The sequence below is a fragment of the Phoxinus phoxinus genome (assembly GCF_949152265.1).
Source record: "Phoxinus phoxinus genome assembly, chromosome: 12".
Taxonomy (NCBI): Eukaryota; Metazoa; Chordata; class Actinopteri; order Cypriniformes; family Leuciscidae; genus Phoxinus; species Phoxinus phoxinus.
In genome coordinates this window covers 9,435,852-9,457,248 of record NC_136887.1, presented here as the reverse complement: position 1 = coordinate 9,457,248, position 21,397 = coordinate 9,435,852, and the positions used below count along the sequence as shown (strand labels likewise).

General features: G+C 37.8%; 2 protein-coding genes across 6 annotated transcripts in view; both read left to right on the top strand.

Moving 5' to 3' along the window:
- The window catches only part of il1rapl2 (interleukin 1 receptor accessory protein-like 2), a 445,540-nt gene extending 440,765 nt beyond the window's left edge, over positions 1–4,775 (top strand). The window contains exon 11 of one of the 2 annotated variants that reach the window (XM_079630760.1): positions 3,139–4,775. In XM_079630760.1, coding sequence (XP_079486886.1) covers positions 3,139–3,824 — 686 coding nt within the window. In that variant the 3' untranslated portion in view covers positions 3,825–4,775. The remainder of the gene's footprint in view (positions 1–3,138) is intronic. The other variant, XM_079630761.1, reaches the window with a different exon arrangement.
- Positions 4,776–5,189: 414 nt separating this feature from the next.
- The window catches only part of LOC307008552 (mitogen-activated protein kinase kinase kinase kinase 4), a 70,973-nt gene continuing 54,765 nt past the window's right edge, over positions 5,190–21,397 (top strand). For 2 of the 4 annotated variants that reach the window (XM_079631454.1, XM_079631453.1), the window contains exons 1-2: positions 5,279–5,437; positions 5,840–5,905. In XM_079631454.1, the coding sequence (XP_079487580.1) occupies positions 5,381–5,437; positions 5,840–5,905 (123 nt within the window). In that variant the 5' untranslated portion in view covers positions 5,279–5,380. Of the gene's footprint in view, positions 5,438–5,839; positions 5,906–21,397 lie in introns of all 4 variants that reach the window. The other 2 variants (XM_079631451.1, XM_079631452.1) reach the window with 2 other exon arrangements.

Here is a 21,397-nt window from a genome sequence, read left to right as displayed (position 1 = left end):
GTGGGTTGTGAAATGCTTAAAAACAGCAAAAAGCAAGTCTCAAAATCCAAATGAATCAAATGAGATCGACTCAGAAAAGACGTCAATGAATTCACGCGTGTCATCTGATCCGCACATGCACATCTTCTTTGTTGCATGCACAAATTATGATACAAAATAATGGCCAGTTCTCCTCTGGCCAATGAACGAACAGTGTATGATTATGATTCAGGCAGCATTACAGGTTAGAAGTCAGATTGGATCAAAACATTCTGAATATTTATCCAGTTCCGTCTGGTTGAAGTTCGGCGTCACGCAGGTATGGAGACGGGTTTGTTGACACAATCTCTGCTGACACTTCAGGGATGCGTTGTGGTCGCATTTATTTAAAAATGTATACAATGTTTAATAGGGAGCCAATGTAGTGTTGACAGAAACGGGCTAATGTGGTCATACTTCCTGGTTCTAGTAAGAACTCGAGCTGCTGCGTTTTGGACCAGCTGTAGTTTGTTTATTATGCGTGCATAATAGCATTACAATAATCTAGCCTTCACTGTAAACCCGAATAAGTTGGCAGAACTCAAAACATTTAAGGCAATCAATTGCCTCAATTTTTTTTAAGTTATGAAATTCAAAGTTTAAGTAAGCAGAACTAGCAGATTTCTATTTTGTACTTATACATTTTATTTGTTCTTAACTTGAAATGTTTGAGTACACTAATTCATACAATTAATTTTAAACTTTCATGTAATCTCAATGTGAACACTTTTACTAGTATAAACTTAGTTAACTTTATCAAGCTAATCTGCTAACATACTTATTGGCTAACATATTAGCAATAGTATGTTATACAGAAGCACTTGCTGTATGAGTGCAACAATATAAATGAATTATTTGCTCTCAAATCAAGTGCATGCACCACTTGTCACCATGATGGTAACTATCCTAAAACCAACATTAACAGAAATTCTTCCAAATTAGCATAACAAAACATGAATCACTACTAAATCTCCCACTGAACATTAATCTTGCACAAAACAACATTATATTACACTTAATTTTAGCATTTACTTTCCCTTTCGAGTGCCATCGGCAAAGCATGCTGGGAAATAGACATCCCAGCCGTTTCAGTTAAACCTTCACTCTTAAGTTCGCCTAAATTAAAATAAATAATTTCATAAAACTCAAAACAATTTAGCAGTTCAGTTACTTAAAATATTCCAGTTCTGTGAACGTGAAAGCAAAAGGAAGTGCTAAATACTCATAAAAGTTAATTTGACTGAACTAATTAGTTTAATTTAAGTTTGTCCTACTCAAACCAATTAATTATTTTGAGCGTTAGGGTTTACAGTGTTGATGTCATAAACGCATTAACTAACTGTTCCGCTTTTGTCATTGAAAGCATATGTTGTAATTTAGATGCGGTTTTAAAGATGCTAGAAATGTGTCTTTCAAATGAAAGAATGGTATCCAAGAGCACACCCAAGTTGATGGAGGTTTGGTAAACATATTTATTGTGTTAAAGGTGCTCTAAGCGATCTCGCGCGTTTTTTAGGCCAAAACTTTTTTTTTCACATACCGCAAACATCTCCTCACTATCCGCTAGCTGCCTGTCCCCTGAACACACTGTAAAAAAACGCGGCCTCTGCAGACAGCCCAAGCTCCACAAACAGCAGCAAAAACAAACTGAGCAATAAACAGAGCGACCCGCACCACGAAACATAACAAACTGTTCCAGCCAATAACCGACAAGAATGATGTGGGGTGGGGTTTGGGGGGTTATTGCGTGGATGAGGAGGAGGGAGGGTCTAGCTAGCCTCCGTTTTGTTTGATAATAATTCAAACATCAACAAGAGGTTACGCCAACCGAGATCGCTTAGAGCACCTTTAAATAATGCTTTTGGCCTGTTGATTGATTTGTTTATTGTGGCAGTGACAAAACTAACGAACCGAGTTCAGGGATTGTTGTTAGATGTTCAATAAAAGTTCAATAGTGAACAGTGAGGCTGGTTTTCCTGTAAAGACGCTCAAGTCGTCTACCAGTAGCTTTTAGGATACAAAGCTCAGGGGTTTACCAAGGAGAAGAGTGGGTGGAAGGGACTGTTCTGGTCTTAACAGGAACATGCTCCTGCTAGATTTCAGAAATGGTGGAGTGATAGTTAGATAATATCAGTGAGAGAGAGGAGATATCAAAGACATCAGACAGATTAGAAGAAACAATGAAGGTACAAAATGATGCAGGATCAACAGCTTTGAGATTGCGATAGGATAGAACAGTCGTAGGGCATTTCTTATGCATATAGGGAAGCTTAGGCTAAAACCAATGAATTTATGATCAGAAATACCAGTGTCAGAAGAAGAGATATCAATTCCTGATGTATAGATCAAATCAGGAATATGACCATGCGTAGGAGTAGAAAAATTAACATGCTGAGTCAAATTAAAACAATCAAAAACTGACAGTAAATGATTAGTGTGAGAGCAAACAGCGTCAACGTGAATATTAAACTCAATGAGCAGGAGAACGGGAAATGACCATGAACAGGCAAGCGTTAAGAGTTCAGAGTTGGACAAGGCCGATCGAGCAAGATAATTGCAAGAAAGTCCACCTTCCCTTCAGTGCCATATATTCAAATGTATTGGTGTTGTGAAAATCAAGTTATGCGAGTCTGAGATTATCTCGATAGATGACCGTGAGACCACCTGTTTTTTCAGTCTTAAACTGGACACTAATTTGCGCTGCTCTTGATAGATGATGTTGGTCATTATGGAAATAACCCAGCTGTGTTCATTAATTTGCACGTCATCAGTAGATCGCGCACAGAACTTTTCTCTCCCATCTGCTCTTTTATGGGATTGCGCTCTCACGTTAATTTGCCCTGTTTAGTTTTTGCTGTGCCTGTTTCTTTGTCCATCACACAGAAATGTACTTTCAGATCTTGTAGAACTTTTCTACTAAATTTGACTTTTCTTTTTGGTAATTTGAGGTATTTGAGGCAACATATTTAGGACAAACCCCTAAATACACAGATCACGTCATTGCTTTGCAAGCTCTAAAAGCAGATGATGCTTGATGCTCTTTCTGAATCACCCAATTTATTTGAATCTCTTCTTGTTGGTGCATGACATCCATACTCATTTGTCTTTCTCTGTCTCCAGCATACATTGAGGATCTGGCCCGGAGCGTGGAGCAGAGCAGGCGTCTTATTATCATCTTGACCCCTGAGTTTGTGGCCCGTCGAGGATGGAGCATCTTCCAGTTCGAGCCACGGCTGCACAGCATGCTGGTGACGGGCGAAATTAAGGTCATAATGATCGAATGCTCAGACCTGCGCAGCGTCATCAACTACCAGGAAGTAGAAGACCTCAAACACACCATCCGAGTGCTGACGCTCATTAAGTGGAACGGTCCCAAAAGCAACCATCTGAAATCCAAGTTCTGGAAGCAGGTCCGGTACGAAATGCCAGCTAAGAAAAAAGAGACCGTGTCCCGCCGACAAGTCATAGACTCGGGCGAGCAAGGGCTCTTCGGTGACCTGCAGGCCGTATCAACAGTTGCCATGACCGGGACCTCGGCGTCGCTAGTGCCGGCTCATGTTGAAATACCAGACTATAATGAGCCTGGCCACCTGCAAATGCGCCATTTCTGCCGCAACTATGAATACGAGCTGCCCACCACTGCTATAGCCACGCTCAGCGGCCGTCACATGTACTGCAGTTTGCCCATGACGCTGCTGAACGGACGTCTCACACAAAACAACATTGAGAAAGCCAAGAAAGATATTCACTTGAACAGCCCCTTCGTACAGCTGTCTGGACAAGAACTTTCCAGTGATATCTGGTAGAGCACCTCGCAGCAATCGCCCAGCGGGCCCCAAACATAGCTTTGTCTATATCATCTTTTCTTCCTTTTTATCTGCATGATTTCATCTAGTTAAGATTAGAGAAAAAAAGTAAACAAAAAAAAGTAAAAGAAGCATAATGGTTTATCTCGCTTTCTTCCAACCTTTAGTGTTTTCATACTTTTCAGAAAGATTAAGAGATGCTGAAATTGCTTTCCTACTTGAATCGTAAGGTTATTATACCATGTACAGTTATTCCATAAAACACTGCATCTGCATCTTCAAGTGAACATTAAAGGTTTTATTTGACCTTATGACTTTGGTTGTTATAGCACAATAATGTAAAAACACATCATCTCTGAGCTTTAAAGAATATTATGTTCTATTTATGCAAATAAATACTATTCAAATCTAATAAGCACATTAAAATAGTTTGTAGCTAGTAGGAGGGGAGGTATTTAAATATTTGATACAGCTTATCATTTGCCTTATTTCCTGATCATTTGGTTTTCCTTCATCAGAGTTCTGTTTTGATTATGTTTTTCATACAATATAGGTAGATACATCTTGTTTTTATGGTTTATCTGGAACTATTGATTAAGCATTTCAGTGCTGTTATTGATCTAACTGTTTTTATCATTATAATTTTATTGAATTTGTATGCAATTTTGCCCTCTTGCTCTAGTTTAAAGAAATCGAAGGTAACTAAAATCATTGATTTCATTTTGTATACTCACGACTAGTATGCCATTTTACTCTTCAGATACAGTGATATGTGGAAAAGTACAAATATCCCAGCTGTTATATAAAGATATTCACAAACCCAGCAGTTTGTCTGATTCACAGGTTTTTGGTTTTGAATTAGCATATAAATTAGGCCCTATTTGTAATATACCTTACAAAAAAATATTGTTACCGAACCAACAAAATAAATAAATTAATGTATGAGAAATTAAATCTGTGAGATGTCTTTTTAATTACAGCACAAACTGGATTCGTTTTTTTTTTTTTTTTTTTTTTTACTGTTGTAATATGATGAAACTCATAAAGGTGACAATGTTTAAAATGTGCATTTTTAATGAATAGTTTTGTTTTTGCATAAAACTTTAGCCAGTTTCAAAGCAAAAGCAAGCTTATAGAGATCAAGCCTGGTTTTGTTTTAAGCAGAGAGGAAGGGGCAGCTTTTCACTTTTTACTCGTTTTCCGTGTTTCCTGTGTTTGTCCTGTGAAATCACAAGTCCTACTAAAGTAAAGGACTAGCATATGAATATTAATTTGATAATATTGACGTTTCTTTGTAAATGTCCCGAGTATCTGGGAACATGAGCTTATTAATATTTAAACGGATAAGTTATTGGTTAATGCGACTGTTGTGAACGCCCACTTCCCAAAATTAGCGAGTCAGTTCCAACTGCTGGGCGACAGTTCCGTTATGTTATTAATATTCATGAGCCAAGCCTTCGCTATAGTAGGATTAAACACGCTGAAGATGGGCAGACATACTGTTCCTCAAACCATGATCAGTTAAGAAACTGTTATTGATAGACGAGCTCATAAAAATGGCGAGAGACTTCACTACAACAAGTCTGAGCAACATTGACCTGGCCTCGTTACGGGTAAGTACAGCACTACTGTATTTATTGTCTTATTTCAGCAGTTTTGCATATTTTCAACAGCAGCGATTGGTCGAGGCTTGGCACAAAGTTTCTCTCGGCGCTTACACACGTAGCGATTAGTTGTGTTAACTTTACTGTAAATGCCATTTCAAGTTGAGAGTGGCCGTTAAACTCAGTTGTCTTGGGGAAATATTCGTGTACTTTTCTTCGCTTGTCATTGTCAATCGAATGGGAATGAAAGTGTGGTTAAGTAGAGTGAAAACATGGACCGTGTCTCAAATCAGGGCGAACTGCCAACTTAGATAACAGTGTGGACATCATAACTATGCTATTCAAATCGAGTAATCATTGTCTAAAACCTCGTGGATCTGATCAGTCAATCCATGTCATGTTTCATTGCAGGATCCTGCAGGGATATTTGAGCTCATCGAGGTGGTCGGGAATGGGACGTATGGACAGGTTTACAAGGTTTGTGCTGGTGTCTCTTTTCCTTGCATTGATTGTTCTCTATTTTTGGAAGTTCAAACTCACATATTTTGATAGTTATCTGTAAGAGTGCAACATTGCAGGTGTTCTAGATCAGCTGTTTGTTCTTAAAGCTCTCTGACCACGATAAGCAGCACTAGATACATAAATAGTTTGTGGGAAAGTTTTGCTAATGAAACCTACAAGTGTGGTTTGGTCTTTGACACACTCTGGGTGGAGCTCACTTCCTCATGAAGGGCACAACACGATTCACACACATATCACATCTTTAAAGTGCCTAAACATCCTGTGCAGCAGTGGGATGTGTGACACACACATGTGTGTTTGATTCAGGGTGGATCTGTTTCAGTTGCACAAGTCACTTGACAGCATCTTGTGCAATAAAAGCTAGAGGGATGATTTCTTCTCTTCCTTCTGGCATTCTTCACAAAAAAGACTGCTGTAAGCTACATTTGTAGAGTTTTCCCTTTTGATGGGAAGTACACAGCTTATTTAGGACAGCCTTAGTATTTCTGTTTCAGGGTTCGATATTGTATTGTGATTCTGCATCATATTTTTAGTACCATACGGTATACCACACATCACTTTTTCCAAGTTGTTATAAAAGCTAGTGGTGGCTAATGATGGACGTCTCTTATATATAGATTAAACCCATCTAAAAAGTAATTTTTCAATCATTTTGAATTATTGACACACTTTTTTTTTTTTTGGTTAAAAAACAAAACTGCGTGCATTTTGCAGGAGAAAATTGTTTTAATTGTACGGATGAATATGAACCTTCACAATAGACAATGCTTTGAACTCTGTTAGAGAGCTACATATGGCAATTTATCTGTTCAATAAAATATCTTACTCACCTGTTGAGTATTAAAAACACCACCTCCGCATTGCTTTCGCAATAATTCAAATCCCTCAGTTCTCGCCGTCTCCGAAAAGCCGAGCCTATGTTGATCCTTGTGTTATTATGTTCTCTTTTCGCCAGACTCTTCTTCTGCTTTTTTTTTTTTTTTAAATGGCTGATTCCCTGGAGGTTGGAGATTTAGCAGTTCATGTCAACCTTTCTCACTCATTGTGACAACTAACCTCTGCCACACACACCATACACGCGTCCAAGTAGACGGAGCAACTGCTCTCTATTTACAGATATGACGAGACGCATACGGGCGAGTGACATACACAATTTCCCACGAAACAATCCCGACAGGTCTAAAATAAACATTTATAACAGGCCTACCGTAATGAATCCGGGTAAGACTAAATCACGTTTTGGAAGAAGGATTAATGTTGTATTGGCTACTACTAGCCTATTATTTAATTATTGACAATTATTTAATAATTTAATTTTGAATTTAAAAAAGTTACATAGTGTACCTTTTACATTTATTTTGTTATTTTTCTTAAATCATTTTCAAATTCGGAAAATCATCCTAAATCTAGGAACCTGCTTTTGCATCATAATATATCATGATTTATTGCACAGCTTTCATCATGCCCATCATTTCCACAGCTAGCTCTGTGTCTAAAGCTTTCTTACACACACACTTGTTTCATCATTTATATTTTCACTTATGAGTAACACAAATCCAATCACTTCTTCACTTCCTAGTGCAGCGTGTGCTTTCACTGTTACCACATCTTTAAAGTCGACATGAAACGGAAATTGCGACCGACTTTTCTTCCATATTGTGAGGTCATGCATGAACTCATTGACTACGTTTACATGTGCACCAATAATGCGATTATTTCTAATAATCAGAGTAAGTCTTAAGATGTTTACATGACACAAGAAGAACTCTTCAATCCAGTTTACATGCATTTGATTATTCTGATTATTCGCTAGTAAGTATGGTAATGCCACTCAGATATGGCATGTTAGCGGTCATCGTTTTAATCTATTCACATCAAATTAAAAATACTTTTTTATGGACGTACTGGAAATTATTTGTACCGTGATGAACATCTCAATGCCGGGGGTTTTTCCTACGCTACTGTCTGGATGAAGATACGGAGCAGAGACTGTGCAGTGAGTTGTGTTGACAGAGTTTAGAGATTTGGAGAAATAGAGAAAACTTCAGAATAATGTCACAGAGTTAATTTATGACGTTGTGTGAACAACACACTGCATCCGTGTAGAACCGAGCACTTTGGTCAGAGCGGTAACAATGAAATTAAGGCGTTTACATGCCTGGTTATTCCGATTAAAATCGGCGTACACCACAAAGTGTAATGTGAATATGGTTTCTGCGATTATGAGTTTAATTGCATTAGTTTGATCGAAGTATTGCGTTTACATGAGGTAAAGTTTAATCGTAATATTGCCAAAATCCCATTATAATCGCATTATGAGGGTGCATGTAAACACACTCTTTGTCTTTCGGTGAAATTTGTTCTGACGTTTAAATGGGCCATTATCACCTGATTCATATATGACATATGAGGTTGATCAATTTATAAACCCTATATTGTTATTGTCAAAACTTGAAACGTTGTTTTTACAGTCGATTTATGGTTTAGGATGTTGCCATAGACCAGGGGTCTCCAATCCATGTTTTTGGAGGTCCTCCTGCTCCGATATACCTGCCTGTGTGTTTCCAGCAGTCCTGAAGATCTTGCTTAGATCCGATGATGCTTGGAGTGAAACTCCGTGGATCTCATTCTTATCTATTAACCATCTCCCAGTTTTAGGATGACAACAGTGTTTTTATCCCATCCTTATTACAGTTTTAGACACTGGTAAAACACAGTCCGAAACAATATATTGTTTTTAAGAAAGACTTTAAGATCATTACCACCCACAGTTCCTCCCACAGAGCTCTAATGTGGATCAGTTTTCACAGCTTTTGAATACTGTTTTAAAGGAATTACTGGAGAACTGTATAATCCAGTCGTCACCCTTTTTAGACAGCACTTCCTGTTTACGTCCCAGTTCACAGGCATCCTGGAGAACACGAGGAAATCCCCTCAGACAGGAATATCATCTGAAACCTGCAAACATGTTCTGCTCAAATCTCAGTTGGACCTATAATTCATTTTGTTTCACACTCCTAATGTGCAAAACATTGTTGGAGTTACACACCAAAGTTTAATACTTGATGTTCGGTTTGTTCCAGCAGCCATTATTGGAAACACTAATACTACTACTACTACTACACTACTACTGAGGAGACATTAGCCACTTGTTGGGCCAGTGCGAGCCAGGGCTAAAAATGTGCCAGCTGGGGCCAATAGCCTCGGACCTCAAGTTGCAAGGCCAAATCAGGCTTTTTCCACTGTCGGGCCAGTAGCCATGCAGCGCTACCCTAACCTGATGAGTCATGCATCTAGCAGTTAGAGCGTAATGATAACAGATACACTTTCAAACTAAATAATCCTATTCAAGTACATAAGTTATGTAACGCACACAATACTGCGCAAATTATAGCGATCACAAGCCTGGTTCACACGGGACGATTTTAAACTTGTCGGACTATTTTCCAAACCTGAGACCCCACAGTTTTGGTCGTACAGTGTGTGGTGCGCAACCACACGGCAAAATCAACACATCACACAAGATTTGACTCCCGAGCATTCCCAGGTCAGACGAAGAGGACGAAGAGGATGTAGTGGCGATAGTTTGTAGTTTGTTTTTAACCGGAAAAAAACGTTATCCTCCATCTCCGACGTCCACCGGACTTTCTGGTGCGCCATGTCACCAGCTGTTTTGATTTTGTTTCCCGATGGTTCCTCGTCACCTCGCTTTCTGATTGGCTACACGCCACAGTCCACGTGCTCGTTTTTCCCCGGGGGACACCACACACGAGGAGAAATCGGGCCAAAAAAATCCAACATGCTGGATATGCCCGATTTGAGATCGGAGCGGTCCCAACGTCCTTCCGAGCAGACGAGAGCAGTCTTAACACACCACATGCGGCAGGAATATCTGATCAGATTATTTTACGATAATCAGAGCATCCTTAAGATTGTCAGAAGGGCAATCTCCTGCCGTGTGAACCAGCCTTAACCCAAACGCATACAAATCTAGGCCAATATGACCTCACACAGTAAGGTGGATATAGTATACCGCAGCCCATCAGTTATATTTGGTTTTATGCTGCCACCAGTTGGTAAAGTCGTGCAACTTAGAGAAGATTAAGTCGTGATAATGAGAAAACAACTTTTGTTATCTTGAGATCACGAGAAAATGAAGTCAAAGAAATTTTTTTATAATCCATGGCCTCTTAGGGCTTTCATACATTACTGTCGAGTTCATATCATAAAAAGTCTGTTTGCAAAGCCTGCGCCGAAATTGCAACAGATTTACCAAAGAAACCACAGTGAAATGTACCGCATACAAATAAATAATGCTCAACTGAGACATTCACAATGTTGAAAATAAATAACCACATTCCTAGTATTAGCCTATAATCCTTTGGAAGGTGATGTTATTATAGTCTATCCTGTACTTCTCTAACATCGCATTAACACGCCAGTGGACGGGGCCAGAATTGCAATGATGAAGTAGGCGTTGATGTTGATCTGCAGAGGCGGTCTTTCATCTATTAGGCACATCCCACAATGAGTCGTTATCTGGGCCTGGTTACAATAAAAGCTGTCTGTGGATATTACAGGATATTATTTTACTATGATGATGTCTCGTATGTCAAAAGCTCAAGGAAAATTAGATTTCTCAGTTTGTGACGCCTTTAATGTTATGAAGCGACGGCACTGAAGAGAAGAAATATCTTTAATGTTGAATAAAGTCGTTATTTTTGTTTGTTTTTTGTACACAAAAAGTATTCTCGTCGTATCATAAAGTTAAAGGAGTCAAATGGACGATGTCTTCACTTCTTTTTGGGCCTTGAAAGTGGCAATGACATTGCTGTCTATAATGGGCCAGAAATATCTCAGATTTCATCAGAAATATCTTAATTTGTGTTCCGAAGATCTTACTTGTTTGGAACGGCATGAGGGTAATTAATGATCGAATTTTCACAGATAAAATTCATGAAGCCAAAAGAATACACGATTATAATTATATATGATTTGTCTAAGTTTTTCAATAGTTTCTGTTTTTTTCCATATATTTATTATCGCAATGGTTAGCATAAGTAGCTTTTAGCATCGCATAGAAATTCTGCCTCATATGCTGATCCTCATTGGATCGCAAGGAAGGTGTTTTTAAACACTGGTGTCTGAAAGTGAGTTTTGAGCAGAATAAAAAAAAAAAAAAAAAAATGTTTTAAATGTTGAAGTTAGCTTGTAGCCTGATATAATAACTAGGGAAATGAGCATTGGTGTTGACCCTGTCCAGACTCAGGTAAACTAGTTAATGACAGCTCCTCAATCCCCAGTTGGCCCGCTTTGGACCAAGGTATTCTGGGCCAAAAACCCCTGCCCGTTGGCCCAGAGGAAGCCCTGATGAGGCCCGATCATGGCCCAGAAGTGACAGTGGAAACGCGACTGGCCCTGACACACTCTAGACAGAGGAAACCCGACGATTGCTGTCCTGTTTCCAGAATGGTTTTCTTTTAGCTCCTCTTTTAAACATGGTGTTCGGCAGAGTCATTGAGGCAGTTTCCTGTCTCTAATTTACGCTGGAGTATGTGTGTCTGACACAGCAGCTCTCAAAGTGCTCGAATGCTGATTTCCAAACAGTGACTCATCCTGCGAACTACATCATGCTTGGTGTTCAGTTGTCCCTGTGCTGACCGACCCATTTACACTGACCTTACTTGCTTCAACATACATGCCTGGAAGTTTAGTTTGCCTAGCACAGGGTTCCTCAAATGGCCACTGTTTAGCTCTAGTAATTTTCCAGTAACTCTGAAGACCTTGACTAGCTTGTTACGGTGTGTTTGATTAGGGTTGGACCTAAACTCAGCAGGACAGTGGCGCTCCAGGACCAGATTTGAGGAACCATGGACTTGGAAGACCTCGATGAGCTGATTTAGGTGTGTTTAATTGGGGTTGGAGCCACTTTAGTTTGAGGTAGTGCTAACAATAATAAAGAAAGATGATGATCATCATCACCTTATCTGTTACCACTGAAATGTAGATGTAATGTATTTCCATATTTAAGCACTGTATCACACAAGTTGCAACTTACATCTGTGTCATTCTGTTTGGTGTAATGGTCCCACACACTACTCTTCTTTGCAACCTTCCTCCTGTCGTCTGCCCTGGCTCTAACCTCGAGTGTGTTAGCCTGTAGCCTTTACTTTTCGCACACCTTGTGAGCGCGCGAACCCAAACGCTGTGACCTCGCGCCAAATGTTTTTATTCGTTTATTAAGTACAAACAGGCGAGTTATGAAAAATTGAGTGTGAGGGATTTGTTCACTTCACACAAAAAGATGTTGGAATATGACGGCTAACTGTAGTAGCGTTTAGTCCACTGTCTATAATAGCCTAATTTAGAGATTGAAACGGTCAACCATCGGTCAAACGGTCATCGGTTAACATCCCTAGATTGGACACCCCTGTCTTAAAGGGATAGTTCACCAAAAATAGTCAATTCTGTCATCATTTACACATCAACATGTGGTTCCAACCCACGAACCCAGTATGACTTATTTCCTTTGCGAAACATAAAAGACATTTTGAGTTTTTTTGTACAATGGATATCAATGGTCACCAAATAGATTCTTCTGTCAAGATATCTTTTTTGTATTCTGCAGAAGAAAGTCATACAGGTTTGGAACGATATCACACTGCGGCGCTGTGAAGTGTAATCCACAAAAGAGCGAGATACAGGATGAAAAGGATATGAGAAACTTGAATGAATCAACTAGCCTAGACATTAACATTAACCCTCTGGGGTCGACAAACGTCGTCTTGTGCGTTCTCTCCCATTTTTTCCTGATGACAGCGGAAAGAACTTAAAATACTCCATCAGTTTTGGTCAGATACGAGTGATGCATCATTCAAAACTGTAAAGGGTCTATTTTTATTTGTGTACACTCACGATAACAAGAAAACTTAGTGCTTAAAAAAAAAAAATATATATATAGGGTCTGTCTCCGTCACAAAAATTAATCGAAACTCTGCGTATATTTGCCACACAGAAATGAAACCTTTTTTAGAAAGCTTGAAATATAGTTTTTTTTAAATTAAGTCAAACGAAAGCAAATATTCTCTGATTATGTAATCTGTATGAAACCAACAAGAGGTACAGTCTTCAGTCAGAGATGAGTATCTGTAATGTGACCACACACATGAGCAGTGCAGGCTATATTCATATGGAGATCAGAACATCGCCTCGATTCAAAAATACATCACGCTTCATCCGATTCCTCTGCTTTCCGGCATTTTTAGAGGAAGACTCGCTGAGGAATTCTGGTATTTGTATCACATTATATTGATAACTCCACGGACAAATAAAAACTTACATTCCAATTTGTTAGCAAAGGTATTTGCATTGCAGTTACACTGAACAGTGAACACACTGAAATGTATAAACTGCATATTGTCACTGAACACTTTTAACTAAAAATTTAGATTGTAGACGAAATGTAGACAAAAATCATATAAAATGAAAGTGCATTTTGTAAACAATTTATAAAACTGAAATAGTCAGTATGTTGTAAATAAAAAATCAAGTGCATTAAGTAAACATTCATAAAACTGAAACGGTATGCTAAATAGTCAGTATTCAGCTTGATATTCAATAATATTTTTGATCAGAACTGAGCTGGGTGATGAAATCACTGTTTTCTCCAGAGTTGCTGTATAGAGAAATGAACTAAATTAAAAACTATTTTTACAACCAAAATGAACCATCACTGAACTTGCTTAAGTTTGACTATGACACTATTTTCTTCTAGATCTGCTGTTTAAAAAAGAAAAAAAAGAATTTAAGCATTGAAACAATCTGTATTGTAAAAAACAATTCAGTATAAATAAATGTGAGTTGACTTGACTATGCTCTACTATGCTGTACATTTTTTTTATATATATTTGGTAGCTTATAATAAAGCAAGGAGATGTACAGGAATGGGGCCAAACTTGAGTCCCAAACTGATGAGTAAAGACTTTTAGCGGTTCGTAGATCCAAACGTAGATCAAAAAGAAGGAAGATCCGCACATGAATTTCGGCCAAAAAGCTCACGAGATTTGTTGCTTATAATAACTCATCTGTGAGTCGAGATCACACCATATGCCTGAAGCCGGGGTTTTCAACCACACTATACAATGTAGAAATCCTTACAAATCCTTATCTTGTTGGTGGTATTATCCAGTGTAGTTTGCCTTGAATCAACAGGTTTCGGCTGAGGTTACAGTACGGCCATTTCATCTGCGCGGCGTCTTGTTAATTGATAACGCAAGAGGTCGTGTTTACTGAATATTTTAGTGTAGCCTGTCACAGCCCTGAGTATTTTTTCAAACCAAAGTGCACCCACACGTCGGCTCTGAAAGCTTGTACTTTCTGCCATTCTTGCTCCCGCTTCTTCTACTTCTGAGACATTGACCGTATCTATGACCAGCAACTGTTAGTTTGCAGACAGCGTGTCAGCGTTTAAATCAGTTTAAAAGACATTATTTAAAACATTTTTTTTATTGATACTAGAGGTTGGAATATCGATACACTGTGAAAAAAAATATTACAGTAGTTAACTGTATGAATATTTCTGCACAGCCCTATGCATCTCCTTAACACCTGCATACTTGTGACAAGATCACGAATACTGGACAATTTCTGCACTTTGTTTCATATTAAAGTATCAAACCACAAAGCTTATTCTGATTTATTGGAGAGACACACTACAAAATTGAGTTTTTTCATCAAATGAAAACAGCATAGACTAAAATATTGATTTTTGAGATTTAAGATTCAATGTTGGTTCATCTGAGAATTGATTCAAATCAAGAAATCAATATTTTCAACCCAGCCATATTTCCGAATGTGGTTTTAAATCAGATACTTTTAAATATGTACATCTGATTCCCCTCATTATCATTGTTCTGATTGATTGTCAACACTTTGCATGTGTAAGTACAGCAGCCAGATAACTATAATCTATTTGCTCTCTGATTGCCATAGTGGCTGTAAAAAATAAGAGATTTTCTTTTTCTTGTCAATATTGCTGTTTGATTATCATTCTGTTATTGTCATAATAGACAGCACCATGTCTATCGCGCTACATTTACACTGATAGACCTAATGCACAGATTTCATGTTTTGTCCCATGTGCCTATATTAACTCAAGACATAACTGACATTCACTTCTATAAATATCTAGAGATGAATAATTGAGACACAACTGTGGTAGTGTTTCTTGGTAAAGTGAGAGGGTGTCAGCTGTTGCTAAAACCATATTTTGTAAGAATGACGGAGAAACTGCTAATCATTTCCAGTAAGTGTAGGCACTTCGCAGTACGTGTTTTAACAAAGTGATTCTGACCCGTCCCAACTTCTTTCTGTCACAAAATAAAACATACAATAATCTCATATTTGTTTTATAATCTAATTAAATAAACTGAAAACATTGTGGTAATAATAATAATAATCTAATTTTAATATTGTTTTTATTTAAAACATATTTAAGAGTGCCCCACATTATTGTGTGGTACTCCTATTGCAAAACTGACATTTCTTGAAATTGTTACACATTAGAAGTTGCATTTTGCACACTTTCTACAACATGCAGGAAGTCAAGTTACGTCACCTTCATTTATATAGCGCTTTATACAATACAGATTTTTTTCAAAGCAGCTTTAACAAAAATATTGATAAAATGTTGATAAACATGAAAATTATGATTCAGAATGCAGTTCTGCTGTAAAGCAGCTCTAAAAAGACAATAGTGAACATCATTATTTAGCTGAAGTCAGTCAACAGGTTTAATAACTGTGTAAAGTTCATCAGTTATGAAATGAGTTCACTTCATCTATGAAGCAGCTCTGAAGAAACAGTGATGTCATCATCCAGCTTAATACCGTTCTCACCGTAATTTAGAAATATTCTTTTGCTTTTGTAACTCTTATGAGAGCAGTGTCCGTACTATGACACGATCTAAATCCTGACTGGATAACAGCAGATGGTTCAAAGATAATAAGGGGTTTTCAAGCATTAAACAAAAGTGTAATACAACTTTAAATGTTATCTTTTTTTTTCTGTACATTAGAATGTATCTGTTTAAATTTAATTTATTTTCTGAGAAAAAATGGCGACCATCCATGTTTACCACAATTTACAGAAGACACCCACTAAAATTGAATTCAGCGTAACAATAGTTTATATGCAAAAAAATCTTGACACGCATATTTTGAACAACAACAATTTGATGACATTAGAATACTCTATTTAAGGATCACAGTGATTAATATACTAATTAATTGTCATTTTAAATCTATACTTTATATGGTTATTGGTCCGTCGCAAAGTAAAATAGCATACCCTTCACCATACCTAGAGATTGGCATGGGGTACCGTACTTTCCATAAGATCATCTCTCAATGCAAATCTGACCAGCTATGAGGCAAACTGAAATAACCATGCCAATCTCTAGGTATGGTGAAGGGTATGTAATGATGTGGCGCTATTTTAATTCCCAAGGCCAAGGGAACTTTATCAGGATGTATAGTATCCTGGATCCATGAAATAACTGGCCTTTAAAAATAAACATCTGCCCGCCTCTATGGGAATTTAACATAGGGGTGTCCTGACTTATGCACCCTGTATTTTAAGGAAAAACATTTATTTACTTATGATATATTATTCATTCACAAAGAAAATCGGTGTTCTTAAAGGTCTGATTTGTTCGCAGCGCCTGAGAAGCCCCGCGGTGAGGAGCAGAGAGTTCGCTCAGTGTTGCGCTAATCACTCCGCAGAAGTAGCAGTGCTTCCTTCTGAGAATATAGTTCCCAGTGTGTATACGGTTAGAAGATGGCTGTGTCTCATGTGACCTTGTTATTTGTACACGCTGTGACTATACAAATCACAACATGTAAATAGGAAAATGTTGGCGTTATTTTGTCACTTATTGGGAGCAGTATGCTAGCTGGAGCCATTTACCTCCAGTCTTTGTGCTAAGCTAGGCTAGCGGTGGGTGCGTCAGACAGAGTCACGGCACGCACGGAGATGAGAAGGGTATGTGTGGACTTATCTAACTCTGGGGGATACGGTGAATAAATAAGCTAAAGTCCCAAAAAGTCGACGTGTTCCTTTAAACCCACTACTATTTTCCCTCTTTCCATACGATCATGAAGCATTGAGGGATTGATCTGTCCTCCACCAGGTTAGGTGTCTCTCCTTCCTACCAACACAAGTCCCAGGGCTTCCATCATCATACATACTAGCCTATATGGTTGTTACCTTCAGCAGAAGAAGATAACAGACACTTTTAATTTTTTATTTCACATATGCCACTTGAGATTCAAACCATTGGTGGCAGGTAACAACTGGACAACAGTATATATTTTTTTATCAAATTAATCACCAAATGCTATTCTTGGCACCGGTCATGTAATGCTTGACTGTATGTGAATGTGGAACTTGAAAACAGAAAAGGAACTGTGCCGTTTTAAGGTCTGTGTGTTTGAGCATGACATATGAAACATTATCCATAATTAGATGCCATACATGCATCTAATACATACATGCCTGGAAGTTTAGTTTGCCTAGCACAGGGTTCCTCAAATGGCCACTGTTTAGCTCTAGTAATTTTCCAGTAACTCTGAAGACCTTGACTAGCTTGTTACGGTGTGTTTGATTAGGGTTGGACCTAAACTCAGCAGGACAGTGGCGCTCCAGGACCAGATTTGAGGAACCATGGACTTGGAAGACCTCGATGAGCTGATTTAGGTGTGTTTAATTGGGGTTGGAGCCACTTTAGTTTGAGGTAGTGCTAACAATAATAAAGAAAGATGATGATCATCATCACCTTATCTGTTACCACTGAAATGTAGATGTAATGTATTTCCATATTTAAGCACTGTATCACACAAGTTGCAACTTACATCTGTGTCATTCTGTTTGGTGTAATGGTCCCACACACTACTCTTCTTTGCAACCTTCCTCCTGTCGTCTGCCCTGGCTCTAACCTCGAGTGTGTTAGCCTGTAGCCTTTACTTTTCGCAAACCTTGTGAGCGCGCGAACCCAAACGCTGTGACCTCGCGCCAAATGTTTTTATTCGTTTATTAAGTACAAACAGGCGAGTTATGAAAAATTGAGTGTGAGGGATTTGTTCACTTCACACAAAAAGATGTTGGAATATGACGGCTAACTGTAGTAGCGTTTAGTCCACTGTCTATAATAGCCTAATTTAGAGATTGAAACGGTCAACCATCGGTCAAACGGTCATCGGTTAACATCCCTAGATTGGACACCCCTGTCTTAAAGGGATAGTTCACCAAAAATAGTCAATTCTGTCATCATTTACACATCAACATGTGGTTCCAACCCACGAACCCAGTATGACTTATTTCCTTCGCGAAACATAAAAGACATTTTGAGTTTTTTTGTACAATGGATATCAATGGTCACCAAATAGATTCTTCTGTCAAGATATCTTTTTTGTATTCTGCAGAAGAAAGTCATACAGGTTTGGAACGATATCACACTGCGGCGCTGTGAAGTGTAATCCACAAAAGAGCGAGATACAGGATGAAAAGGATATGAGAAACTTGAATGAATCAACTAGCCTAGACATTAACATTAACCCTCTGGGGTCGACAAACGTCGTCTTGTGCGTTCTCTCCCATTTTTTCCTGATGACAGCGGAAAGAACTTAAAATACTCCATCAGTTTTGGTCAGATACGAGTGATGCATCATTCAAAACTGTAAAGGGTCTATTTTTATTTGTGTACACTCACGATAACAAGAAAACTTAGTGCTTAGGGTCTGTCTCCGTCACAAAAATTAATCGAAACTCTGCGTATATTTGCCACACAGAAATTAAACCTTTTTTTAGAAAGCTTGAAATATAGTTTTTTTTAAATTAAGTCAAACGAAAGCAAATATTCTCTGATTATGTAATCTGTATGAAACCAACGAGAGGTACAGTCTTCAGTCAGAGATGAGTATCTGTAATGTGACCACACACATGAGCAGTGCAGGCTATATTCATATGGAGATCAGAACATCGCCTCGATTCAAAAATACATCACGCTTCATCCGATTCCTCTGCTTTCCGGCATTTTTAGAGGAAGACTCGCTGAGGAATTCTGGTATTTGTATCACATTATATTGATAACTCCACGGACAAATAAAAACTTACATTCCAATTTGTTAGCAAAGGTATTTGCATTGCAGTTACACTGAACAGTGAACACACTGAAATGTATAAACTGCATATTGTCACTGAACACTTTTAACTAAAAATTTAGATTGTAGACGAAATGTAGACAAAAATCATATAAAATGAAAGTGCATTTTGTAAACAATTTATAAAACTGAAATAGTCAGTATGTTGTAAATAAAAAATCAAGTGCATTAAGTAAACATTCATAAAACTGAAACGGTATGCTAAATAGTCAGTATTCAGCTTGATATTCAATAATATTTTTGATCAGAACTGAGCTGGGTGATGAAATCACTGTTTTCTCCAGAGTTGCTGTATAGAGAAATGAACTAAATTAAAAACTATTTTTACAACCAAAATGAACCATCACTGAACTTGCTTAAGTTTGACTATGACACTATTTTCTTCTAGATCTGCTGTATAAAAAAGAAAAAAAAGAATTTAAGCTTTGAAACAATCTGTATTGTAAAAAACAATTCAGTATAAATAAATGTGATTTGACTTGACTATGCTCTACTATGCTGTACATTTTTTTATATATATTTGGTAGCTTATAATAAAGCAAGGAGATGTACAGGAATGGGGCCAAACTTGAGTCCCAAACTGATGAGTAAAGACTTTTAGCGGTTCGTAGATCCAAACGTAGATCAAAAAGAAGGAAGATCCGCACATGAATTTCGGCCAAAAAGCTCACGAGATTTGTAGCTTATAATAACTCATCTGTGAGTCGAGATCACACCATATGCCTGAAGCCGGGGTTTTCAACCACACTATACAATGTAGAAATCCTTACAAATCCTTATCTTGTTGGTGGTATTATCCAGTGTAGTTTGCCTTGAATCAACAGGTTTCGGCTGAGGTTACAGTACGGCCATTTCATCTGCGCGGCGTCTTGTTAATTGATAACGCAAGAGGTCGTGTTTACTGAATATTTTAGTGTAGCCTGTCACAGCCCTGAGTATTTTTTCAAACCAAAGTGCACCCACACGTCGGCTCTGAAAGCTTGTACTTTCTGCCATTCTTGCTCCCGCTTCTTCTACTTCTGAGACATTGACCGTATCTATGACCAGCAACTGTTAGTTTGCAGACAGCGTGTCAGCGTTTAAATCAGTTTAAAAGACATTATTTAAAACATTTTTTTTATTGATACTAGAGGTTGGAATATCGATACACTGTGAAAAAAAATATTACAGTAGTTAACTGTATGAATATTTCTGCACAGCCCTATGCATCTCCTTAACACCTGCATACTTGTGACAAGATCACGAATACTGGACAATTTCTGCACTTTGTTTCATATTAAAGTATCAAACCACAAAGCTTATTCTGATTTATTGGAGAGACACACTACAAAATTGAGTTTTTTCATCAAATGAAAACAGCATAGACTAAAATATTGATTTTTGAGATTTAAGATTCAATGTTGGTTCATCTGAGAATTGATTCAAATCAAGAAATCAATATTTTCAACCCAGCCATATTTCCGAATGTGGTTTTAAATCAGATACTTTTAAATATGTACATCTGATTCCCCTCATTATCATTGTTCTGATTGATTGTCAACACTTTGCATGTGTAAGTACAGCAGCCAGATAACTATAATCTATTTGCTCTCTGATTGCCATAGTGGCTGTAAAAAATAAGAGATTTTCTTTTTCTTGTCAATATTGCTGTTTGATTATCATTCTGTTATTGTCATAATAGACAGCACCATGTCTATCGCGCTACATTTACACTGATAGACCTAATGCACAGATTTCATGTTTTGTCCCATGTGCCTATATTAACTCAAGACATAACTGACATTCACTTCTATAAATATCTAGAGATGAATAATTGAGACACAACTGTGGTAGTGTTTCTTGGTAAAGTGAGAGGGTGTCAGCTGTTGCTAAAACCATATTTTGTAAGAATGACGGAGAAACTGCTAATCATTTCCAGTAAGTGTAGGCACTTCGCAGTACGTGTTTTAACAAAGTGATTCTGACCCGTCCCAACTTCTTTCTGTCACAAAATAAAACATACAATAATCTCATATTTGTTTTATAATCTAATTAAATAAACTGAAAACATTGTGGTAATAATAATAATAATCTAATTTTAATATTGTTTTTATTTAAAACATATTTAAGAGTGCCCCACATTATTGTGTGGTACTCCTATTGCAAAACTGACATTTCTTGAAATTGTTACACATTAGAAGTTGCATTTTGCACACTTTCTACAACATGCAGGAAGTCAAGTTACGTCACC